Source organism: Notothenia rossii, assembly GCF_949606895.1.
Source record: "Notothenia rossii genome assembly, chromosome: 3".
In the NCBI taxonomy this organism is placed as follows: domain Eukaryota; kingdom Metazoa; phylum Chordata; class Actinopteri; order Perciformes; family Nototheniidae; genus Notothenia; species Notothenia rossii.
The window spans coordinates 48,464,085-48,483,065 of record NC_136901.1 but is presented as its reverse complement, the minus strand read 5'-3'; the positions used below and the strand labels follow the sequence as shown (position 1 = coordinate 48,483,065).

At 44.4% G+C, this 18,981-nt stretch overlaps 1 protein-coding gene across 1 annotated transcript in view; it reads left to right on the top strand.

The window, feature by feature from the left end:
* Positions 1-3,250: 3,250 nt before the first annotated feature.
* LOC307034382 (uncharacterized protein) overlaps positions 3,251-18,981 on the top strand; it is a 31,759-nt gene continuing 16,028 nt past the window's right edge. Inside the window, exon 1 of the mRNA XM_079673216.1 lies at positions 3,251-3,524. Coding sequence (XP_079529342.1) covers positions 3,453-3,524 — 72 coding nt within the window. The 5' untranslated portion in view covers positions 3,251-3,452. The remainder of the gene's footprint in view (positions 3,525-18,981) is intronic.

Below are 18,981 nucleotides of genomic sequence, written 5' to 3'. Positions count from 1 at the left end.
TAGCGGAGCAAATGATCAAAATACTACGGAGGGAAGATATTTTCGTTTGGATTACTGGTCTGGGGGAAGCGTGTGGTTGTGTAATTTTGCGTTTGTGCGTATTGTGTTTGTTTCCCGGGGAAAACACTCGAGAAACACCGGCTGTTGTTCTTCCTGCTGCGACGTTAATAATAATAATAATACTAGATTACATTTTTTATTAGAGCGCTTTTACAAATACAAATTACACATATTAGACATGTAAGAGTCATTACTGTGGACATTACCCACAGGAGCAAATGCGGGTAAAGTGTGTTGCGTTATATATACAATTATATATATAATTATGCCGTTACAAGCTGAGGGAAGCAGAAAGTTTGATAGTGTATTTATGGTATATTCATTTTAATGTCACCTTATATAGAATGTGTGTTAAACTTGTGATTTCTGCATTGAGTGACTTCTGCCTAGCAGATACCAAGAAGAGGCCCCTAGGGTCTCTCTGTTAATTATCAATAGTCCTTGCAATTAACAGGGGCATTCCTATAGACATTTTCCTTAGATATAATGCAGTTAAAGTCTTGTTAAATTAATGATTCATTTCCTGTAGACCCATAAAAGAGGCCTTTGGAATTAGGCCACACAGTTTGATTTGTTCCTATGGCCATGTGTGTGCGTGAAAGGGGATTGCTGCTCAAACTATAACTGTGTGTTTTATTTGATTTCTTTGTTTTTATTATTTCATGTGTGGGTACTGAATGGCTACAAACATTGTGGAGAAATTAGCTTAAACATGTTTAATTACTCTGTATGAATTAGAGGCAGCTTTTTCAGGACATAGAAGAGAGGGCAGAGGGACAGAAACACACGCACAAGAGATAACAGCTCAAGTCTCTGGAATGCTGCAGGGAGACTTAGTGTGCGTTAAACCCTGCTGTAAAGTACTACTATTTCACTGCTTGAGAGCAGAGGTAATGTTTTCCTAGTTATTAGTGATATTAAGGTAACTCACATATGATATTTGTAAAATCCAACTATATCTTAAAAGATGTCAAAAGTATGTGAAACGAAATGTGCTTTAACATTTGAGGGGGGGAGGATATGATAGAAACTCTATGCAAGAATGCGGAACAATAAAAACCAGATGGGGCTGTTTTGCTTCAAACTTAAGGGTCGCCTCTGGCTCGCGCTGAATGGGTACGACAGGCCATGTGTTGGTCTCTCCCAATGAGATGACCTCTGGGGGAAGCATCCACACACCTCCTCCTGTGGTTTTAGTATGAAAGCCGGTGTTTTCCTTTGGTTCGCTCTCTTTTCTTCATGCTGGCCAAGGGGTAAGACCTCTCCCAGCGAGAGGAACTAGAGCCGGAGTAATCCGGATTACTTCGTGATTGAGGTTGTATTTGTGTTGTATATTTTACCATTAAAGCAGATTATTGTTTAACCCTTTTCCTGGTGCTTTGACTTTTCCTTCTTTTAAAACAAACTCATAGAGGAACGCGCGGAGCAGAGGTTCTGCCCCAACAAAGCTTCAAAGTTGTATTTATCATCTGAATTTGCCGAAACAAGTTTAATATTCTGAAAGCCTAGACTTTGTTTATTTGAAATCAGATGAAAACAAGCTGTAACGGACCCTGCCGTGTTATCTATGATTACTATACGCCTTACATTCATAATTTCAGCGGAGGGAGGGGAAGCTGCGCTGCGGAACAGCGGAGTGGTGATTTGAGAGCTGTCATCTTCCCTTTACAAGCTTCAAAAATGTATTTATCGTGTGATTTTGGAAATAAAAGTTTCATATTCTGAGAGCCAAGACTTTGTTTATTTAAAATCAAAAAAACACCCGAACCCCGAAAAACTATTTTTTTATGCAAATCCACGTTTATTTTGAAATGAGCCGTTGCGACTTCCGACTGATTTCGATAGAGCGGGTCACATATGTAGAAACAAATTAGGGCTGAACGATATACCATATCATGGCGATAACCGCGATATGCGCATGCGCGATATTCAAACCGCAGGGACGTGCGGTTTTATTCATTTTTTTATCGAAACTGCACATACAATATATCCGATTAAAGCTGAGACTCCACAGATTATTTAAGTATAGTATCTAAGCGATCCGATCTCGCGACAGGGGAAGCAAACACAGACATCACAACACGTACCTTTACGGAGCTTTTCCGGGAGATTGTCTCACCGTAGCTGTCAATCTGATCAAAATACGTGTTCAATGGCATTAAAACGAGAAAAAACGCGGCTGAATCGGTTGATCCATAGGTTAATAATGTATCTGTGGCTTTGAAGCAATTGTTTATAATCCATAATTCCATTTTTATGTAAAAATCGGAGCACAACAGTTAGCTGCTAATGGTAGCCACCAGAGTGTATGCAGCTTCCGGTTTTGGCTACGCGTAACTCTCACTTCTTATTTGTTCATGTGTTGGTGTGTGTAGAACTTCCCCTGCATGCACAGCAAACCAGCAATCACAATCATTCTTGATCAGATCACAGCAGGCCCCGCCCCGCTAGTTTGCAGACCATCAAAACACTGGTGGCTACCATTAGCAGCTAACTTTTCCTCTCCGATTTTTACATTAAAATTGAATTATGGATTATAAATGAAAAATATTATTACGCAGTGTTAGAAATTAAAATCAATGTTTTAATGCGGAAATGTAGTTTAAACATGCCGTCAGTTTCAATGCTCTTTTATACTGAAAAACCAGAAATTCTTGTGCACAAGCAGTTAAGCTTTTATTCTGAAAATCCTTCATCTCCGGTTAGCATTTAGCATGTGGCTAATATACGATTTCCTAAAGAGGTGAATTTAGTAGCGAAATGATATGGAGTGGTGCAAACCGAAGCCTACTGATTTAACACTACAACTATAGATGTCGAGATACTACCATGCTGAATATTAAATGAAGGTACAGTTTATTTGAATACATTATTGTTTACAGACGAGAGTAGCATGTGACAACATCCGGAATGACCGGAAACCAAACGAGCCGAGAAGTATTGTTTAGAGTATTGATTACAGCGTTTAGAATGTGTTAAATGAAAAGTGATGAAAGAGAATATGAGGAGAAACGGCGTGTTAAGCATATATTGAATGTGAACAGAACCTATCCTCTGTTTAAATGCAATAACGGACATTGGAGACGAGGTGAGCCGGCTGGCGGGGAGGAGCCAGCAGAGGATATATAAACGGCACCGGAGGAGAGATCCAGCCTCTTCTCTTCCCTATCGAGGAGAGCCAGATCACAGCTGTTTGTCTGACTGAACAATATCATGCTTGTGTCCAACCCGCGCCTTTTTTAATTAAAGTACCCAATTGAACTTTCACAGAGACTCCATTTAGTCTCCTTTTAAAGCTTCTCTCCTGGACGGGAGAACAACGAACACAGTTAACAGCAGACACATTATCAACCTATGGATTAACCGATTCAGCTGCGTTTTTTCTCGTTTTAATGCCGTTGAACACGTCTTTTGATCAGATTGACAGCTACGGTGAGACGATCTCCCGTAAAAACTCCATAAAGGTACGTGTTGTGATGTCTGTGTTTGCTTCCCCTTTGCTTCCCCTGTCGCGAGATCGGATCGCTTAAATAATCTGTGGAGACAATACCTTCATCCAGTAAAATATAGTTAAAAAAAACGCAATATATACCGCAGTGGGGGGAAAAATCGCGATGTCAGTTTTTTTCAATATCGTGCAGCCCTAAAACAAATGGTAGCAATTTTCACAGAGTAAAATATGAATTGCCTTAAATACATTGACATGTGAAAGCTGACAACAAAATCATGTTGCTTGGTCAAATCTAAATGTAACTTTTTGCAAGGAAGGAAAATTCTACTTCCCTGATGTCAGTATTTAGTCATGTTTAATGGAATGTATATCAGTGTATTATAGTTGTTAATTTATCTATTTAAAACAGAACGTTTCTCGATTCTTTGTACAGTATGAAAGGGGTCTTTGTACCTTTGAGTCCATGCTGAAGTTCACTGATGTTAGGAATAGGTCTGTCTCTCGTGGTCATCATCCTCTGGTCTGTCTGCATCATCTGGAAACTTTAAACAAACAGATAGTAAAGTAACAATGTGTCACATACTTTTTTACATGCAAACGTCATGTCATAATCTTTTTTTATCCTTAAAAAAAGTGCTGGGCATCACAGCCCTTACTTTATCTTATCAGTTGGATTGTGTATTATTGCATAGTTTGGGTCCTTTTTATTTTACTGTTACTTTGGAATAGTTGTTCATGAGACAGTCAAATGAAATATATGTCCTATGCCATATTCACATTCGTTTGTAACACACACGTAAGGGTAAAAGACAAACATCTTTAACAAATGTAATGCAATGAATAAGCTTAATGGTCACAGAAGCACACATAACGTCATATCTAATATTTAAACAAATAATTTCCTTGTCCCTAAAGCATTGACTACGCTATTCTTCGTCCTTAAATGCAGGCATTAAGTTACATGTTCACGTTCTGCTGCCACAATAAGTCGGTTTCTCCAGTGTAATAATAATAAAAACAACAACATTTGGGTTCTTTCGTTTATTATGATGGTAACTTTAACCAGTAAGCTTCAATCATCAACTCCAGCTAAACAAACCGTATTTCAATATCTACGTTAACATTATTTCTGGAACCAACTGGAAATGTGAGATTCATATTTTTCAGATACACAGATCTTATAGTGAGGTTAATCTCATATACATATATGCTTTTCAACACTAATGCACCGTTAGCTGTCTGCATCGTGGAGCATAGCAAATTTAAATCAACAATATCAATGCATACAGTTACCTAACTAGCAAACTAACTAATGTACAAGGATGACCTTATTATACCAACCTCACATAGAAGCCGTTTGTTCTACAGTATAATCCTTCTTAAGGTTTTATACTTCTCTAACATGTTTACAGGGCTGCCAACATTTGAGTTCAGCTTGGAGTGAGATTTTTCTTTTTTGGTGAACCAAAAAAAGAAACGTTCATGTGTACAGTGTTACAAATGTATTGAACATGTATAAACTAGGGTTTCCCATTAATGTACCGGGCGCTACAGTGGAATACGCACATGTACCCGCGACTCTTATATTGCGTTAACACTGACCGGACGCGATGCGAATATTCGCTTCGCTCTAAACTCTTGAGTTTCACCGCGGCTGCCAGCTGTGTTTACTCACATCATTCAAACAAGATGTGCTGGCTCGGGAGCTACAACTACAACAAAATGAACATATTTTACCGTGATTAAATTGAAATACACGTTTCTAAATGATGCCGAAGTAACAACATACTGATACCGGTTATTAAAAAACATTAATTAATGCTGCCTGACGGCAGGCGAAAAACCTTTTAAAATGCTTGTTTTCTGAATGGAGATTGGGTCGACCAGGCTAGGCTAACGTTATATGCTCACTCCACACTCATAACAATGGCCTACAGACATAAATAAAGCAGCGACTGTATTCACCATGACAGACAGTCTGTGGTTTGTACTTGTTTAACTTTTGTCCAGTTTCTAAACAGATATGAAGAGCTGTGAGCTCTGTGTGCTCACAGCTAATGGCTGATGTTTTCTGGTTGAACGTCAGTGACGGCAGGCTGAGATCCTCACCGCTGATTGGCTTCCGCGAGAACGAGTCACGTGAATTTGATGCTCGAGTTGAAAAAATTGAACTCTCGCATGTCACGCGGCAACGTTCAATGCCTCAATATCGCCGCGCCCACCGCTTCATGCTCGCCGTCGGAGCGAATTTGCGTCTGTCTAAGTCTCTGCATTGACTTTACATGTAATCACACCGCCCCCAAACATCGCAGCATTAGAATGAAGGCTCGATAATCAGCTCATAGCATATAAAATGCATGTGTAAGCAGAGGTAAAGTGCTATTTTATAAGTGTGGGGGGGGGGTCCTCAGGCATGCTTCATCAACCTGGTGCATTTTGAGAGCAACATTTATTTATGGATACATCTCTCAACATCCATATGAAACAGATTTTCTTTTTCTTTATGGATATTTTACAAATCACACTTTTAAACTGTATTCTTCTTTTACTGTCATATAGTATTTCAACGGTTTGGTCACCATTTATGAGAATAAATGAAAAACTGTTGTTTCATTTATTCTCATAAATGGTGACCAAACCGTTTGGGCCCACTGAGATAACTACACTAAAGTCAGGGCTGCCAACCTTTGAGTTCAGCTTGGAGTGAGATTTTATTTTTGGTGAACCGAAAAAAGAAACGTTCATGTGTACAGTGTTACAAATGTATTGAATATGTACAAACTAGGGTTTCCCATTAATGTACTGGGCGCTATAGTGGAATACGCACACACACAGTGTACCTGCGACTCTTACAATGAAGGCTCGATAATCAGCTCACAGCATATATAATGGTACGGAAGAGGATTAGGGCCACATTAATTATTTTTTGGGGGTTTTCTGAGGAAAAAGTCAGAATCCTGATTTTTTTAATTTTATTTTAATATTGAAGTTAAATGCATCAACTTGGTGCCTTTTAATTCCTGTGAGGGGTCACACATTGGATAATATATTGATATCAAACCATGTCAGTGGGCTGACAATGTCAGCATAAATTATTTTTGAAAGTGTAGTACATAAGAATCAGCTGATCGTCCCTATTAATGATCTGGACATGCAGAAGACGCTAAAATGATCACAAAACATTGTCAACATTCATTTTCCATGTCTCTCTCCTTTCCATAACCTGCAGCCTCTCTTCCATCTTCTTTAGTCTCTCTGTCTTCTTCCTGTTCATTACTCTCTCTGTCCTCTACTCTTTCTCTTTGTTCAATCTCTCCCTCGTTGTTCACTTTTTGCTCCTCCTCACTTGTTGCTCCTGCCAGTAAATTAAAAGCAATTCAGCCATTTAGTTAATTTCACTTGTTTGTTTGCATTCTTTTTGTCATTTAAATCTGTTTTGTTTGATTCTCAAAAGAGAAAAAAGATGTAAGCAAATTGTGTTTTATACAATTGTATGTTATTATGACATCATAACTGCAATAGATATATGTTGTTTTACAATTATACCTATTGTAAATTAAGATTATATATATGTATATATATTGATAGATAGTTGGGGTTATTAAGCCTACATTCTTTTGTGTGACTGTAGCTGCAGTTCCTCCCTGACTTCCATCACTTTCTCTCTCTCTTTCTCTCCGCCTGTCCTGTCTCTTCCTTACCAAAGCTGAACTTCGACTGACGTAGTCTTTTCATTATATCTGAGTCAGTGTAAAAATAAAACAATACAATGTTATATCTTCAATGTTTTACTCAAATTGAAATGAAAGAAAAGCATTACAACGTTTGTTAAAAGGTAATCCTTCTGACATTGGATGAATATAATTAACTTTAGCTCTCTAGTTTATTTACGAAATTTAAACCAAATTATAAAACGGACAAGTCAAATAAAACAATCTGATTGGTTCTTAGCCGTGATATACTGAGCGTATACCACGGGTAGAATTGTAAGTTACTTTTCACAACAAGTCAGTATCCCTCCGCGTCTGAGAAAAACAGTATACCGTTGGGCTGAAAAGCAAACTGCCTGCAGTTTGCTTTTCATACTGGAACAAGAAAGCAGCGGAGAAGTAACGGGGCAGAAGCCCTCCTTTTTGACGCAGCGGTCCAGACATAGACATCAAACGGCAAAACATATTCAGTGTGCAGTTCCTTTGGCATTAGGGCAGGGATATCTAGATACTTTTGACGGTTTAACATAATGAATTGTGCTACTTTTAAAGCAAGCAACAATGTTTTCAAATCTGTAATCAAAGAGGTCCGCAAAAACGCTATCGACCAATCAGATTGCTTGATTTTGACTTGTCAGTTTTATAAATATACTTAAATTTCTTCCGTTACGAAACAAACTTACAAAGCATAAAATGGAAACATTTAAGATGAACTTCGACCTCCGGGGGGGGTCTTACTATAGTATTGAGGAGTGGATTGAGCAGTGCCTATCTCCAGAAAAAAAAGCACCTAAACTACGACATGCAGAGCTACGTGAAGAGCAGGTAGACCAACTGGAAAAGTACCACCATTCAAAAACTTTTTGATGCGGGTCTTGAAACAAAGCAGAGAAATTATGACCGTTAGTGGCCACACGTGCAAAAGCTCTCTCCAGAGCTACTGGAAGCCCAATCTCGGGGACCGGAGAAAGTGGAGCAATATTCTCGCCACGCCAAGCAACAGCCTCGACCAACCTCAACCTATACAAGTGACCACGTAAGCAATGCTACTGATGCTGGACAGTTTTTCAGTGGATGCACAATAAACAGCAACATACACATTCATTTAAATAAACAGCCAAATAATGGATCAACGCTCTCTGTCTAATATGTTCGCTTGCTGTTATTGTTGTTGCATAGCAACCACCTTGCACTATGTTTTGTGTAGAAGGCAACGGAGGGACTATTTTATTTTGAACATCATTATTTACGAATAAAAACTATTTAAATTAGAGTGTGTATTTTTCTTTCATATTGCCACACTTGGTAATCGTTTTATAAAAGCAATAGCTCACTTCAGGCCGTGATATATGCTCATTATATCACAGCTAAGGGGTTTGTCGACTCTCCGCTTCGCGTCGGGCCGAACCACGCCCCTTAGCTGTGATATAATGAGCATATACCACGGCCTGTCGTGAGCTATTGCTTAAGTATAGCCTATAGCTGCAATATAAGTTAGTGTGCATGTTGTCGGACATCCACTGACTAACGTAGAGCGTTCAGACAGGATCTGCTGGTCATATGATGTCCTGATGAACAGAAACACAAGCAGCCGCAGGACTCAGATCTCTAGATACCTCATCACTCCTTCGCTGCTCCGGTACAAGTCCGGGCTGCGGTGGTTTGTTGATACATGTCGTCTTCTTCTGTTTGCTTTAATTAAGGCTACGTAGTTATGCAGCTCCCCCATCGGCAGTAAATGGAAGTACTACAAGGAACCCCGTTTAGTGCAATTATTTCACACGTTTTGTATACACAGCTCGAAAAATATTACCAAGGTCCGGACCTCGGTGACCTCAATGGTAGATACGGCCATGCTGGTGACCAAAACGTTTGAGATCCACTGAGATAACTACACTTAAGTGAACTATCTAAACAGATAGTCCCTTACCTCACTGAGCTGTAGTTATATATATCTCATTCTGACAGGACAGAGCTCTCCCTCTCCTTGTTTTAGAAACAGCTTCTAATATCCTTTAGCGCAGCTAGCTAACCAGATGCCATCAACAACAATGCAAATAGTGAGCTTGGTAGAAATATACTGTATAATAATAAAGTTATTGAAGATGATGCCATATTTATTGAGGATTTTACATTATAAATATTCCCCAATATTATTCAAAAGCATATTCTTCCAAACTCCTTGCTGTAGTATGACCCACAGGAGACTATTGATGTGTGTGGTGAGTTTGGTAGTAATAAGCTGTATAATAGTGATTGAATATTATTGTATTCTCTTTTTTCAGAGTTGCACTTTGCAGACGGTCCCTGAGCACTCGTTTCTTCTCCGGCTGCGGATAGAGACCAATGTAATGTGTCCAGCTCGGAGGACGGCACGTATTGGCTTTTTTTGATCAAAATGTGATTGTAGTTCGTTGTCAACCTTACCACGGTACGTCATTTGTGTCCGAATAACATTTTGTTCATGAGTTATTGATCCGTGAAATCAGAATCTCCCAATATCGTTCCAACTTTACTAAACTAAGCCAGAAGACCGTCTCATTTCGTAGAGCGCTCGGTTTGCTGTTCCTTCACTTTATTTTTATATACATTTATTTTGGACGAAAACTTAGCGTGAGAAAAGGTAAGTGTGGCGTGAGTGCGTGAGATATGGGTTAATTGCGTGAGTGTTGGCAGCCCTGTGTTTAACTTGTATGCTACGGATAGCTGAATAAAAAGACCAGGAAGAAATAAAGTGCGTGAATTTCACTTACCGAAGAAACTGCATTCAGGGATGGTCTGTTTTAACCGCAGAGCCATAAGATAAGTCCAATATTTAAATGAAGAATACTCCACCAGGCACCAACACAACAAACACATCAACGAGTTCAAGTTGTGTTCCCCGCATCAGCCTCGCAGCTGAGCCCCTGTAGCATCCTGGGGCTTACTGAGCTAACGGAGCTACTAGCAGAGGGACAGAAAGCTAGAAGCAGCACCCACTGCAGAGACCTGTCACTCAAGGTGAACACGCCCTAATTTATGCAAACACTTTAAGACCTAATATAAAGGGTCATGTTATAAAACAATTCACTCACCAATTAATAATCATGAAGGTGGAATCTAACTATACCCATAATAATTCTTATTGCATCCAGGGGTAGAAACATGTTTATTTCTTCTGTAAAGTTGGGCATTTTAACATTGGGGTATGGAAATGGCTCCTTTCTGCAGTCATCGCCTATCGGCCAATAGATGAACTGCAGTTTGTGGCACTTCCTTATTGGCCTCCCGGCTCTGCCCCAGAGTTTGCCGCTGGGCTTTTACACACCAACACGTCAGTTAAGTTCTCATTCGTAACACTCCGTTCAATGTCTCACTATGGGATGCGCCTCATCGCGGAGCAAACCGAAGCATCAATCTCATTACGCCAATCCTGATTGGCTGGTGATCTTGACGTCAGCGTCAGGGAATCCACCCCCTATAAGTAGCTTGCGCTACGCCGCATGCGTCATTCAAACACCTCTTCTCGCTTCAGAGCACATCTCTATATTGGTAGCCAGGCTAGCTCACACAGTCCACAGACGGAACCAAGCTATCCAAGCTAACTTCGGTTGACGGGCGCTCGCCGGCTACTTCTATATATACTTCTGCAAGAAGACTGTTAATACTAACACACCAGTTAGTATTGCAAATCAACCTCACCGTTTTTTCTTCGGAAATAAAGGTAAGGTTTTGATTTTTCTTGTCTTCCCTCACTACCGACACCACGGTAGCTAGGACGTTTTTTCTTTTCCTCTCACACCAGAGGAGTAGAAGATAAAAAAAGGTATTAACACACCAGTTAATATTCTTTGAGAATAAAATCTACACCGTCGCTTTTTCTCCGGATTAACGACAGGTTGTGATTCTCTTTTCTCAGCAACGCACCTGCTACGAGCGCGTCCTTCCCACGTCTCCATAATGGCGAACAAGATGGACACGTCTCTCCCTCACACCAGAGGAGCCAGGGAATCGGAGGCTCGGCTCTGCGGCTGCGGGTTGAAGATTTCGGACAGAGACGCACACCAGGTCTGCTCGTCCTGCCTCGGGCTGCAACATGCCCAGGAGGCTATCGACAACCCCGGCTCATGCGGGCATTGTGCCCGTTTCACCGTGAAGAGCCTCCGCCGACAGTTAGCTCGCCAAGCTAGCTTGTCGGGTCAGGACTCCCTCATGTCCTCTGATTTACCGGACGGAAATCAGGACACGGGGGCGTCCGCCACAGAGATGGAGCCCCGCACTGTGTCGGTCTGGGGCTCATCAGTAGTGGCAGCTGCAGAACCGGAGTCTCGCGCCGGGTCAGGCTGGGAATCGGTGGCAGCGAGGGACGGGCGAGCGGGGCCCCACGCTATACCAAGCTGGGGCCCCCGGCTGGACCTCACCATGGTCTCGCCCGCAGAAGATGTCCTGGAGTTGGACTATACGGAGGACGAAGAGGATGAAACCTCTCGATTCCTCCTGTCCGACTCTGATGAGCAGGAAGACAACTTCTTCATGTCATCGGCTCAGGCTGCAACGCCGGGAGCGATGGCTGCTCTCCCGGGCGATAGAACACCAGCTTCGCCCTGTCTGAGTATGGACATGCAGGCCGTGTGTCAGCGTGCCGCAGCCAGACTAGACATCCCATGGCCCGAAATGGCCAAGGAGACCTCCAGGTCCCGTTACGAGGGGAAACATTTGCCCCAAGCAACGAGGGCAAAGAGGCAACTCCTGCCGGTCTTCCCGGAGAGGTTGGAGGAGGTGTCGGTCACGTGGAGAGACCGGCCCTTCAGCAACAAGGCCCCAATCCAGGGTGCCTCTTCCCTAGACTGCGACGGTATGGAGATGCTTGGCCTGCTCCGCATACCGCAGATGGAACCACTGGTGGCAGCTCACTTCCTCCCGAGGATGGCGACTACACCGAGCAGGAACCCCACGCTGCCGGCAAAGGCGGACTGGTTCCAGTCAACCATGACTGAACGGTCCTACAGAGCCACAGCATTGTCTGGCAGGGCTTTGAACATTTCCTCGCTGCTAACCGCTTACCAAGCGGAGCTCTGCGAGGATCTGTCAAGTAATCCTGGACCGGCAGTACTGGACGAGTTAGCCGCGATCACGGACATCTGTTTCCGCGTTCAACGCTGCGCCGTCCAGGCCACGGGAAAGGCAATGGGAATTATGGTGGTGCAGGAAAGAGCTAGATGGCTCAACCTCACCAACCTCCCAGACCGGGAAAGAGAGGATGTGCTGGACATGCCTATCGTTCCCGAGGGGATTTTTGGATCTGCGCTCGCTTCTATGCAGAAGAGATGCGAGTCCAAGAAGAAGGAAGACGAGGCCCTCCACCTCTGTCTTCCTCGAAGGGTCCAGCCGCTGCCTCCACAGCGGCAGTCCTTCGCCCAAGCTACCTCAGCTGCTCGGTTTAAAGTACCAAAACAGCAGAGGTCACAGCCCGCCCCGAGTCCCCAGCCCAGGCAGGAGACGAGGGCGAGTTGGCCCAGAAAATCTCCGGTTCCGGCCGTAGCCCAGGCGCAGCCAACCCGGAATTTCGGCCAGCAGTCGAGGAAGAAGAAGCTGGCGGCCTAACAGCCTCCTCTTCTTCCCTCGGTGACGGAGCTGGAAGGTTCCCCAGCTCCAGATGTGTTCCCGCTGCCTCGAGAGATGCCTCAACGCCATCCTCAAGTGCACCAAAACACATGTCACAATATTGTTCTGTTTTCTCGGATAAAGCATTTTCCGCTGACGCATCCAGGCCTCAGGGTGCAGCTCAAAATGAAAGAGAAAACAATAAAAACAATAAACAGCCCGCCATTTGTTCCCCTTTTGAGAGCAGCTACGGCCTCTCTCAAGAGGCGGACAATGAACGGGTCTGTGAAGGCACCGCCGCCACGCGCAGTGACGACTGGGGCTGTGAGGCTACCACCGTCACGTGCAGGCGCAGTGCCGGCTGGGGTTGTGAAGGCACCTCCGTCACGCGCATGCGCAGTGTCGGTGGGGACTGTCAAATCGGGGTACCACCGTGTTCAGACACTAGAGGGCCCAATAACACAACAAATAGAGACTCAGAGGGCAAAAGACGTGACATCTCCGCTGGCTCTAAGGAGCGAACATTGGAAGATGCTCACAACGTCTGCTTGGGTGTTCAAGACAGTTACACAGGGTTACAGACTCCAATTCGCTATCACCCCTCCTCGCTTCTCGGGCGTTCTTTATTCACAGACCCGAGGGGAGTCAGCCCACATTCTAGAAAGAGAGATCCTCTCGCTTCTAGAAAAGAAGGCTATATCTATAATACCCGCCGAGCGGAGTCAGAGCGGCTTTTATTCCAAGTATTTCCTCGTTCCCAAACGGGGATAGAACGGAATTCGGCCAATACTAGATTTGAGGGCTCTGAACGCGTATCTAAAAAGATACAAATTCAGAATGCTCACTCACACATCTCTGCTGCGTCTCGTGCGACAAAACGACTGGTTTACATCAGTCGACCTGAAAGATGCGTATTTCCATATCCCAGTATATTAACCACATAGGAAATATCTGGGGCTCGCATTTCAGGGTGTCTGTTACAAATACAGAGTACTTCCCTTCGGGCTGTCTCTCAGTCCAAGAGTGTTTGTACGGTGTACGGAAGCCGCGATAGCCCCGTTGAGACAACAGGGTATTCGCCTGGCAACCTACCTAGACGACTGGCTGCTCCTCGCACAGTCGGAGCAGGAGGCTATTACGCAGACAAATGTCCTCGTAAAGCACCTGCTCAACCTGGGTTTCATAATAAACACAGAAAAGAGCAGGCTGTGCCCGGCACAGACTCTACTCTTCCTGGGTTTACGCCTAAACTCGGTGCCCTTTACAGCCCGCTTGTCGGCGGAAAGAGTGAAAGCTTTCAGAGCTTGTCTCGCTCATTTCCAGCTGCGCAAACATGTTCTCTTCAGATCATGCCTGCGGTTACTGGGGCTCATGGCGTCAGCCATCCTGGTCGTACGACTGGGACGCTTACACATGAGGGAGTTTCAGCGCTGGGTAGCCGCTCTAAAACTAAACCGCGTCATGGCGCGCGGAGAGTGATGGTTACGGCGAGATGCGTAATGGCACTGCGCCACTGGCTACACCCGACTTTTCTAGTACGGGGCGTATTGATGGGGACTGTCTTTTCACGGAAGGTGATCACCACGGACGCATGTCTGACAGGGTGGGGAGGTATTTACGAGGGTCGCCCGGTGAGGGGTCTCTGGAGCAGAGTCCTCCAGCGGGCGCACATAAATTACCTGGAGCTTTTAGCGGTGTTTCTCACCCTAAAACGCTTTCTGGCTTTTCTCAGAGGACACCATGTCCTCGTGAGGACGGACAATACGACCACAATATCGTATATAAACCGACAAGGGGGTTTACGCTCTCTCCAGTTACACATGCTGGCACGCAAACTGATCTTGAGGAGCTGCGGCCGTCTCCTCTCTCTGAGAGCGACGCACGTACCAGGGGTATTGAACCTCGGGGCAGACTTACTGTCCAGAGGTGCACCACTATATGCAGACTGGACTCTACATCCAATGATTGTGAGCCAGCTGTGGGTGCGTTACGGCCGAGTCGCGGTAGATCTGTTCGCATCAAAAGAAAATGCTCACTGTCAGCTTTTCTTTTCAATGCGCGATCAAAACGCACCGTTAGGGGTGGACGCACTCGCGCACAATTGGCCTCCGGTCCTCCTGTACGCGTTTCCACCCCTGGCGCTGATACCCCAAACTCTGGCCAGAGTGAGGGAACAGCGCCACACAATGGTCCTGATAGCTCCGCACTGGCCTGCAATGTACTGGCAGGAGGAGATCTATCAGTTGCTGTACGGTCAGCCGTGGCAGCTCCCCCTGCGCAGAGACATACTGTCTCAAGCGGGGGGGACGATCTTTCACCTACACCCGGAGCGTATGGCCCTATGGACCTGGCCCGTGAGTGGTACAATGTGAGTACAGTGGGTCTCCCGCAGAAGGTGATAAACACTATTCAAAGTGCGAGTGCCTCCTCCACCAGGTCTCTTTATGACTGTAAGTGGAGGGTGTTTGAGGAATGGTGCCTTCAAAAAGGGCACACCTCTTTTCAGTGTCCTGTTGGAGTGATGTTATCATTTCTACAGGACCTGATTGAAAAACACAGAGCTTTCTCCACGATCAAAGTGTACTTGGCTGCTATTGCTGCATGCCATGTGGGCTTTGAGGGTAAGACGGCCAGCCAGCATCCTCTGGTCTGCCGTTTTATGAAGGGAGCTCGCAGGCTCCTCCCTGTCTCCAGGTCACTGGTGCCCTTATGGGACTTGGCAGTGGTTTTAGATGGGCTCACTCGAACCCCATTTGAACCTCTGGATGAAGCTGACATGAAGCACCTGTCACTAAAGACAGTGCTGTTACTAGCTCTGGCATCAGCCAAGCGAGTCAGTGACTCAGTTTTCCCCAGGGCAAATGAGGGTGTTGCTGAAGCCCAACCCTGCCTTTATACCTAAGGTGGTTGGTTCGTGTACCTCAATTGACATTGTGGCATTTCCTCCGCCGCTGTGTCCCTCCGGGGAACAGCAGCCAAATGTGCTGTGTCCAGTTCGTGCTTTACGCACCTATATGGATAGGTCAAAAGAGTTTCGTCGTAATGACTAACTCTTTGTATCCTGGGCTAACCCTCACAAGGGCAAGCCTGTTACTAAGCAACGGCTCTCCCACTGGGTTGTGGAAGCGATTGCTTTGGCCTATACGAGTCAGGGTTTGCAGGCACCTCCGGGTTTGCGTGCTCACTCTACTCGTGGTCTGGCTACATCCTGGGCTTTGTTCAAGGGTGTTTCCATTCAAGACATTGGTACAGCGGCGAGCTGGTCCTCGCCGCTCACTTTTGTCCGCTTTTACAGATTAGACGTCTCTGCTCCCAGTGTGGCTCATGAAGTGCTGGGCCCCCTGCTGAGTTAGAGCTCTAACTGTTAAGTTCTGGTTGGTCTTGGTGAATTTCAAGATAAGCTCGTCTGGCAATACGGGAGCTTCAATATCTCATAGTGAGACATCGAACGGAGTGTTACGAATGAGAACTATAGGTTACTTACGTAACCCCAGTTCTAAGAGTTACATGAAGTGAGATGTCTCACCAGACAGCCCTCCTTGCTATGGTGAAGCGAGAAGAGGTGCTTATTTTGAATGACGCATGCGGCGTAGCGCAAGCTACTTATAGGGGTTGGATTCCCTGACGCTGACGTCAAGATCACCAGCCAAACAGGATTGGCGTAATGAGATTGATGCTTCTGTTTGCTCCGCGATGAGGCGCATCCCATAGTGAGACATCTCACTTCATGTTACTCTGAGAACTGGGGTTACGTAAGTAACCTATAGTTTCCATGTCTGCTGAGCTCAAGTAATGTAACTGCCAGTGGCGTTTTCTCCCAGATTTTCAACTTCAGGTTTTAACTAGGAGATGGTGCTTCATTCAAAAATACAGAAATGATGTTGCCTTTCGTAGTTGACAGAAACTGCTTTGAAGAGCATTTGAAAATATAGTCTTTATATGTTAAATAATCATAATAATAATGTAAATGTTTACATTACATTAAACCATGCATTTTGTAATGTCAGCATTTCATTTAGAAGAAAAGTAGTGATAGATTAAACCATTTTCCCACTGTAGGCCGATGCATGAAATTCTTAAATTGTTGCCAGTTATATTATGGGGCCGCTGTAAAAAAGGATTTGATCATTAAGTTATTTAAACTTTTGTCTTTAAGTTACTTTCACTTAACATTGACCTGGGCATTCTAATGAGAGAATGACAGTATGCCAGGAGGTTGTTGTTTTAACGAGCGTTGGCTATCCGAAAAGAAATACAAGCTGTGGCTAAAACGAGGATCAACCCAACGATTCACCTTCTGCACAGTTTGCCACAAAGAATTTCAATTATTCGCGATGGGAGAGTCTGCGCTGACGAGCAATATGAAAGGTAAGCCGTAGTAGAGCATTTTGGATTAGGCCAACGTTGCATGTTACGTTTGTTTAAACTAGTAACGTTAGCAAACTCGATGTGTGATAATTGCTTATGCAGGTGACAATAATAAAAAGGAGCGTACCTATGTCAGTATGTGCGACAGTCGCCATCCTGTGGTTTTCAGAGGATGAAGGACATAAAAGCAATGTATTTCTACTGGTAGTATTTTTCGTGCCTAAACTTGCTCCATCGAAATCAGTCACATTGACCCGAAGACACATTTTGAGTTATACACTGTTGGAAAGAGGATATTCGTAGCTTTCTAACGGAGGAAACATATTTTCGTTTGTATTAATGGTCTGGGGGAAGCTCGCGAGTGTGTGTCTGTGTGTTTGTGTATTTTTGCGTTTGTTTGTATTGTGTTAGTTTCCCGGGGAAAACACTCACGAGAAACACCGGCTGTTGTTATGCCTGCTTTGTCGTAAAGTTACTCCGTTCTCCGTTTGTAATTATGCCGTTACAAGCTTCAAAGTTGTATTTATCATCTGAATTTGCCGAAACAAGTTTAATATTCTGAAAGCCAAGACTTTGTTTATTTGAAATCAGATGAAAACAAACTGTAACGGACCCTGCCGTGTTATCTATGATTACTATACGCAAGGGGTCGGCAACCCCTGGCACGCGTGCCAGCATTGGCATAACCAGTGGCACACTCGGAATAAGTGGAATAAGTGTGCAAAATATTTAAATTAATTTTCGGATCCTGAACGCGAGACCGCCGCCAGAGCGCGTCTCCCCGTTACCTGCAGAAGGAAGCCATGCACGCAACGCAGCCCCACTCTCTTTAACTCCAGGTGACTTTCTGCCGCTTTCCTCCGTGGTGCAGTGCTGATCGTTTCACCACGGAGGAAAGCACTTCACTAATTGCAGTACCCATAATGAGCTGTACAAATGACGCAGTTTTTGCGTGGCTGTGTATTTAGTTGAAAGCCCAGTGGCGATCTGCTCATCTCTCATCGAAATAATATGCTACAAAGGGGCGGACTGGCCATCTGTGTGTTGAACTTTCCTGTCGGCTCCCAGACCGTAGTCGAGGAGGGCAGAAGCAACAAGCTTCAGGTTCAATAACCCACTTTAGCTTAAATGACTGGAGAGAGGTGAGCTCTTCTTGGGAGGACGTTGCATTTATTTAGCTGTTCTTCTGTTTCACAAAATACATCACAGACCTTTGTTTTTCTGCTTTCCCGTTTCACTTCCAGAAACATATACACGTTCCCTCACTGTCGCTCTACCATCCACAAACACACATGCACAAGCCGCACCCCTCTCTCTCTCTCTTAAAGGGACAGCGATCTCATATCACTCTGCATGACCCTAATATCATAACTTGTGTGTTCTGGAGAATCACAGAACGGACGATCGTCCTTATTATTATGCCGTTTAAACCAATTATTTAAATGTGTTTGTTAAATTCGGCATCATGTAAGTTGCGCTGACGGTACACACACTGCTTCTCCGCAGCGAGGCTCCCCCGCCCTCCAGCTGATAGTTGACAAGCGTCAAGCTCCTCAACCCCCCCCCCCCCCCCCCCCCCCCCCCCCGTTGATAATTATCGATCGTTGGCACGCTGATAACATTTTTAAAATGGCACTTCATATCAAAAAGGCTGCCGACCCCTGCTATACGCCATACATTCATAATGTCAGCGGGAGGGAGGGGGGAGCGTCGCTACGTAAAAGCATTAGTGCGAGGGAGAGCTGTCATCTTCCCTTTACAAGCTTCAAACATGTATTTATCGGGAGATTTTGGCAATAAAAGTTTCAT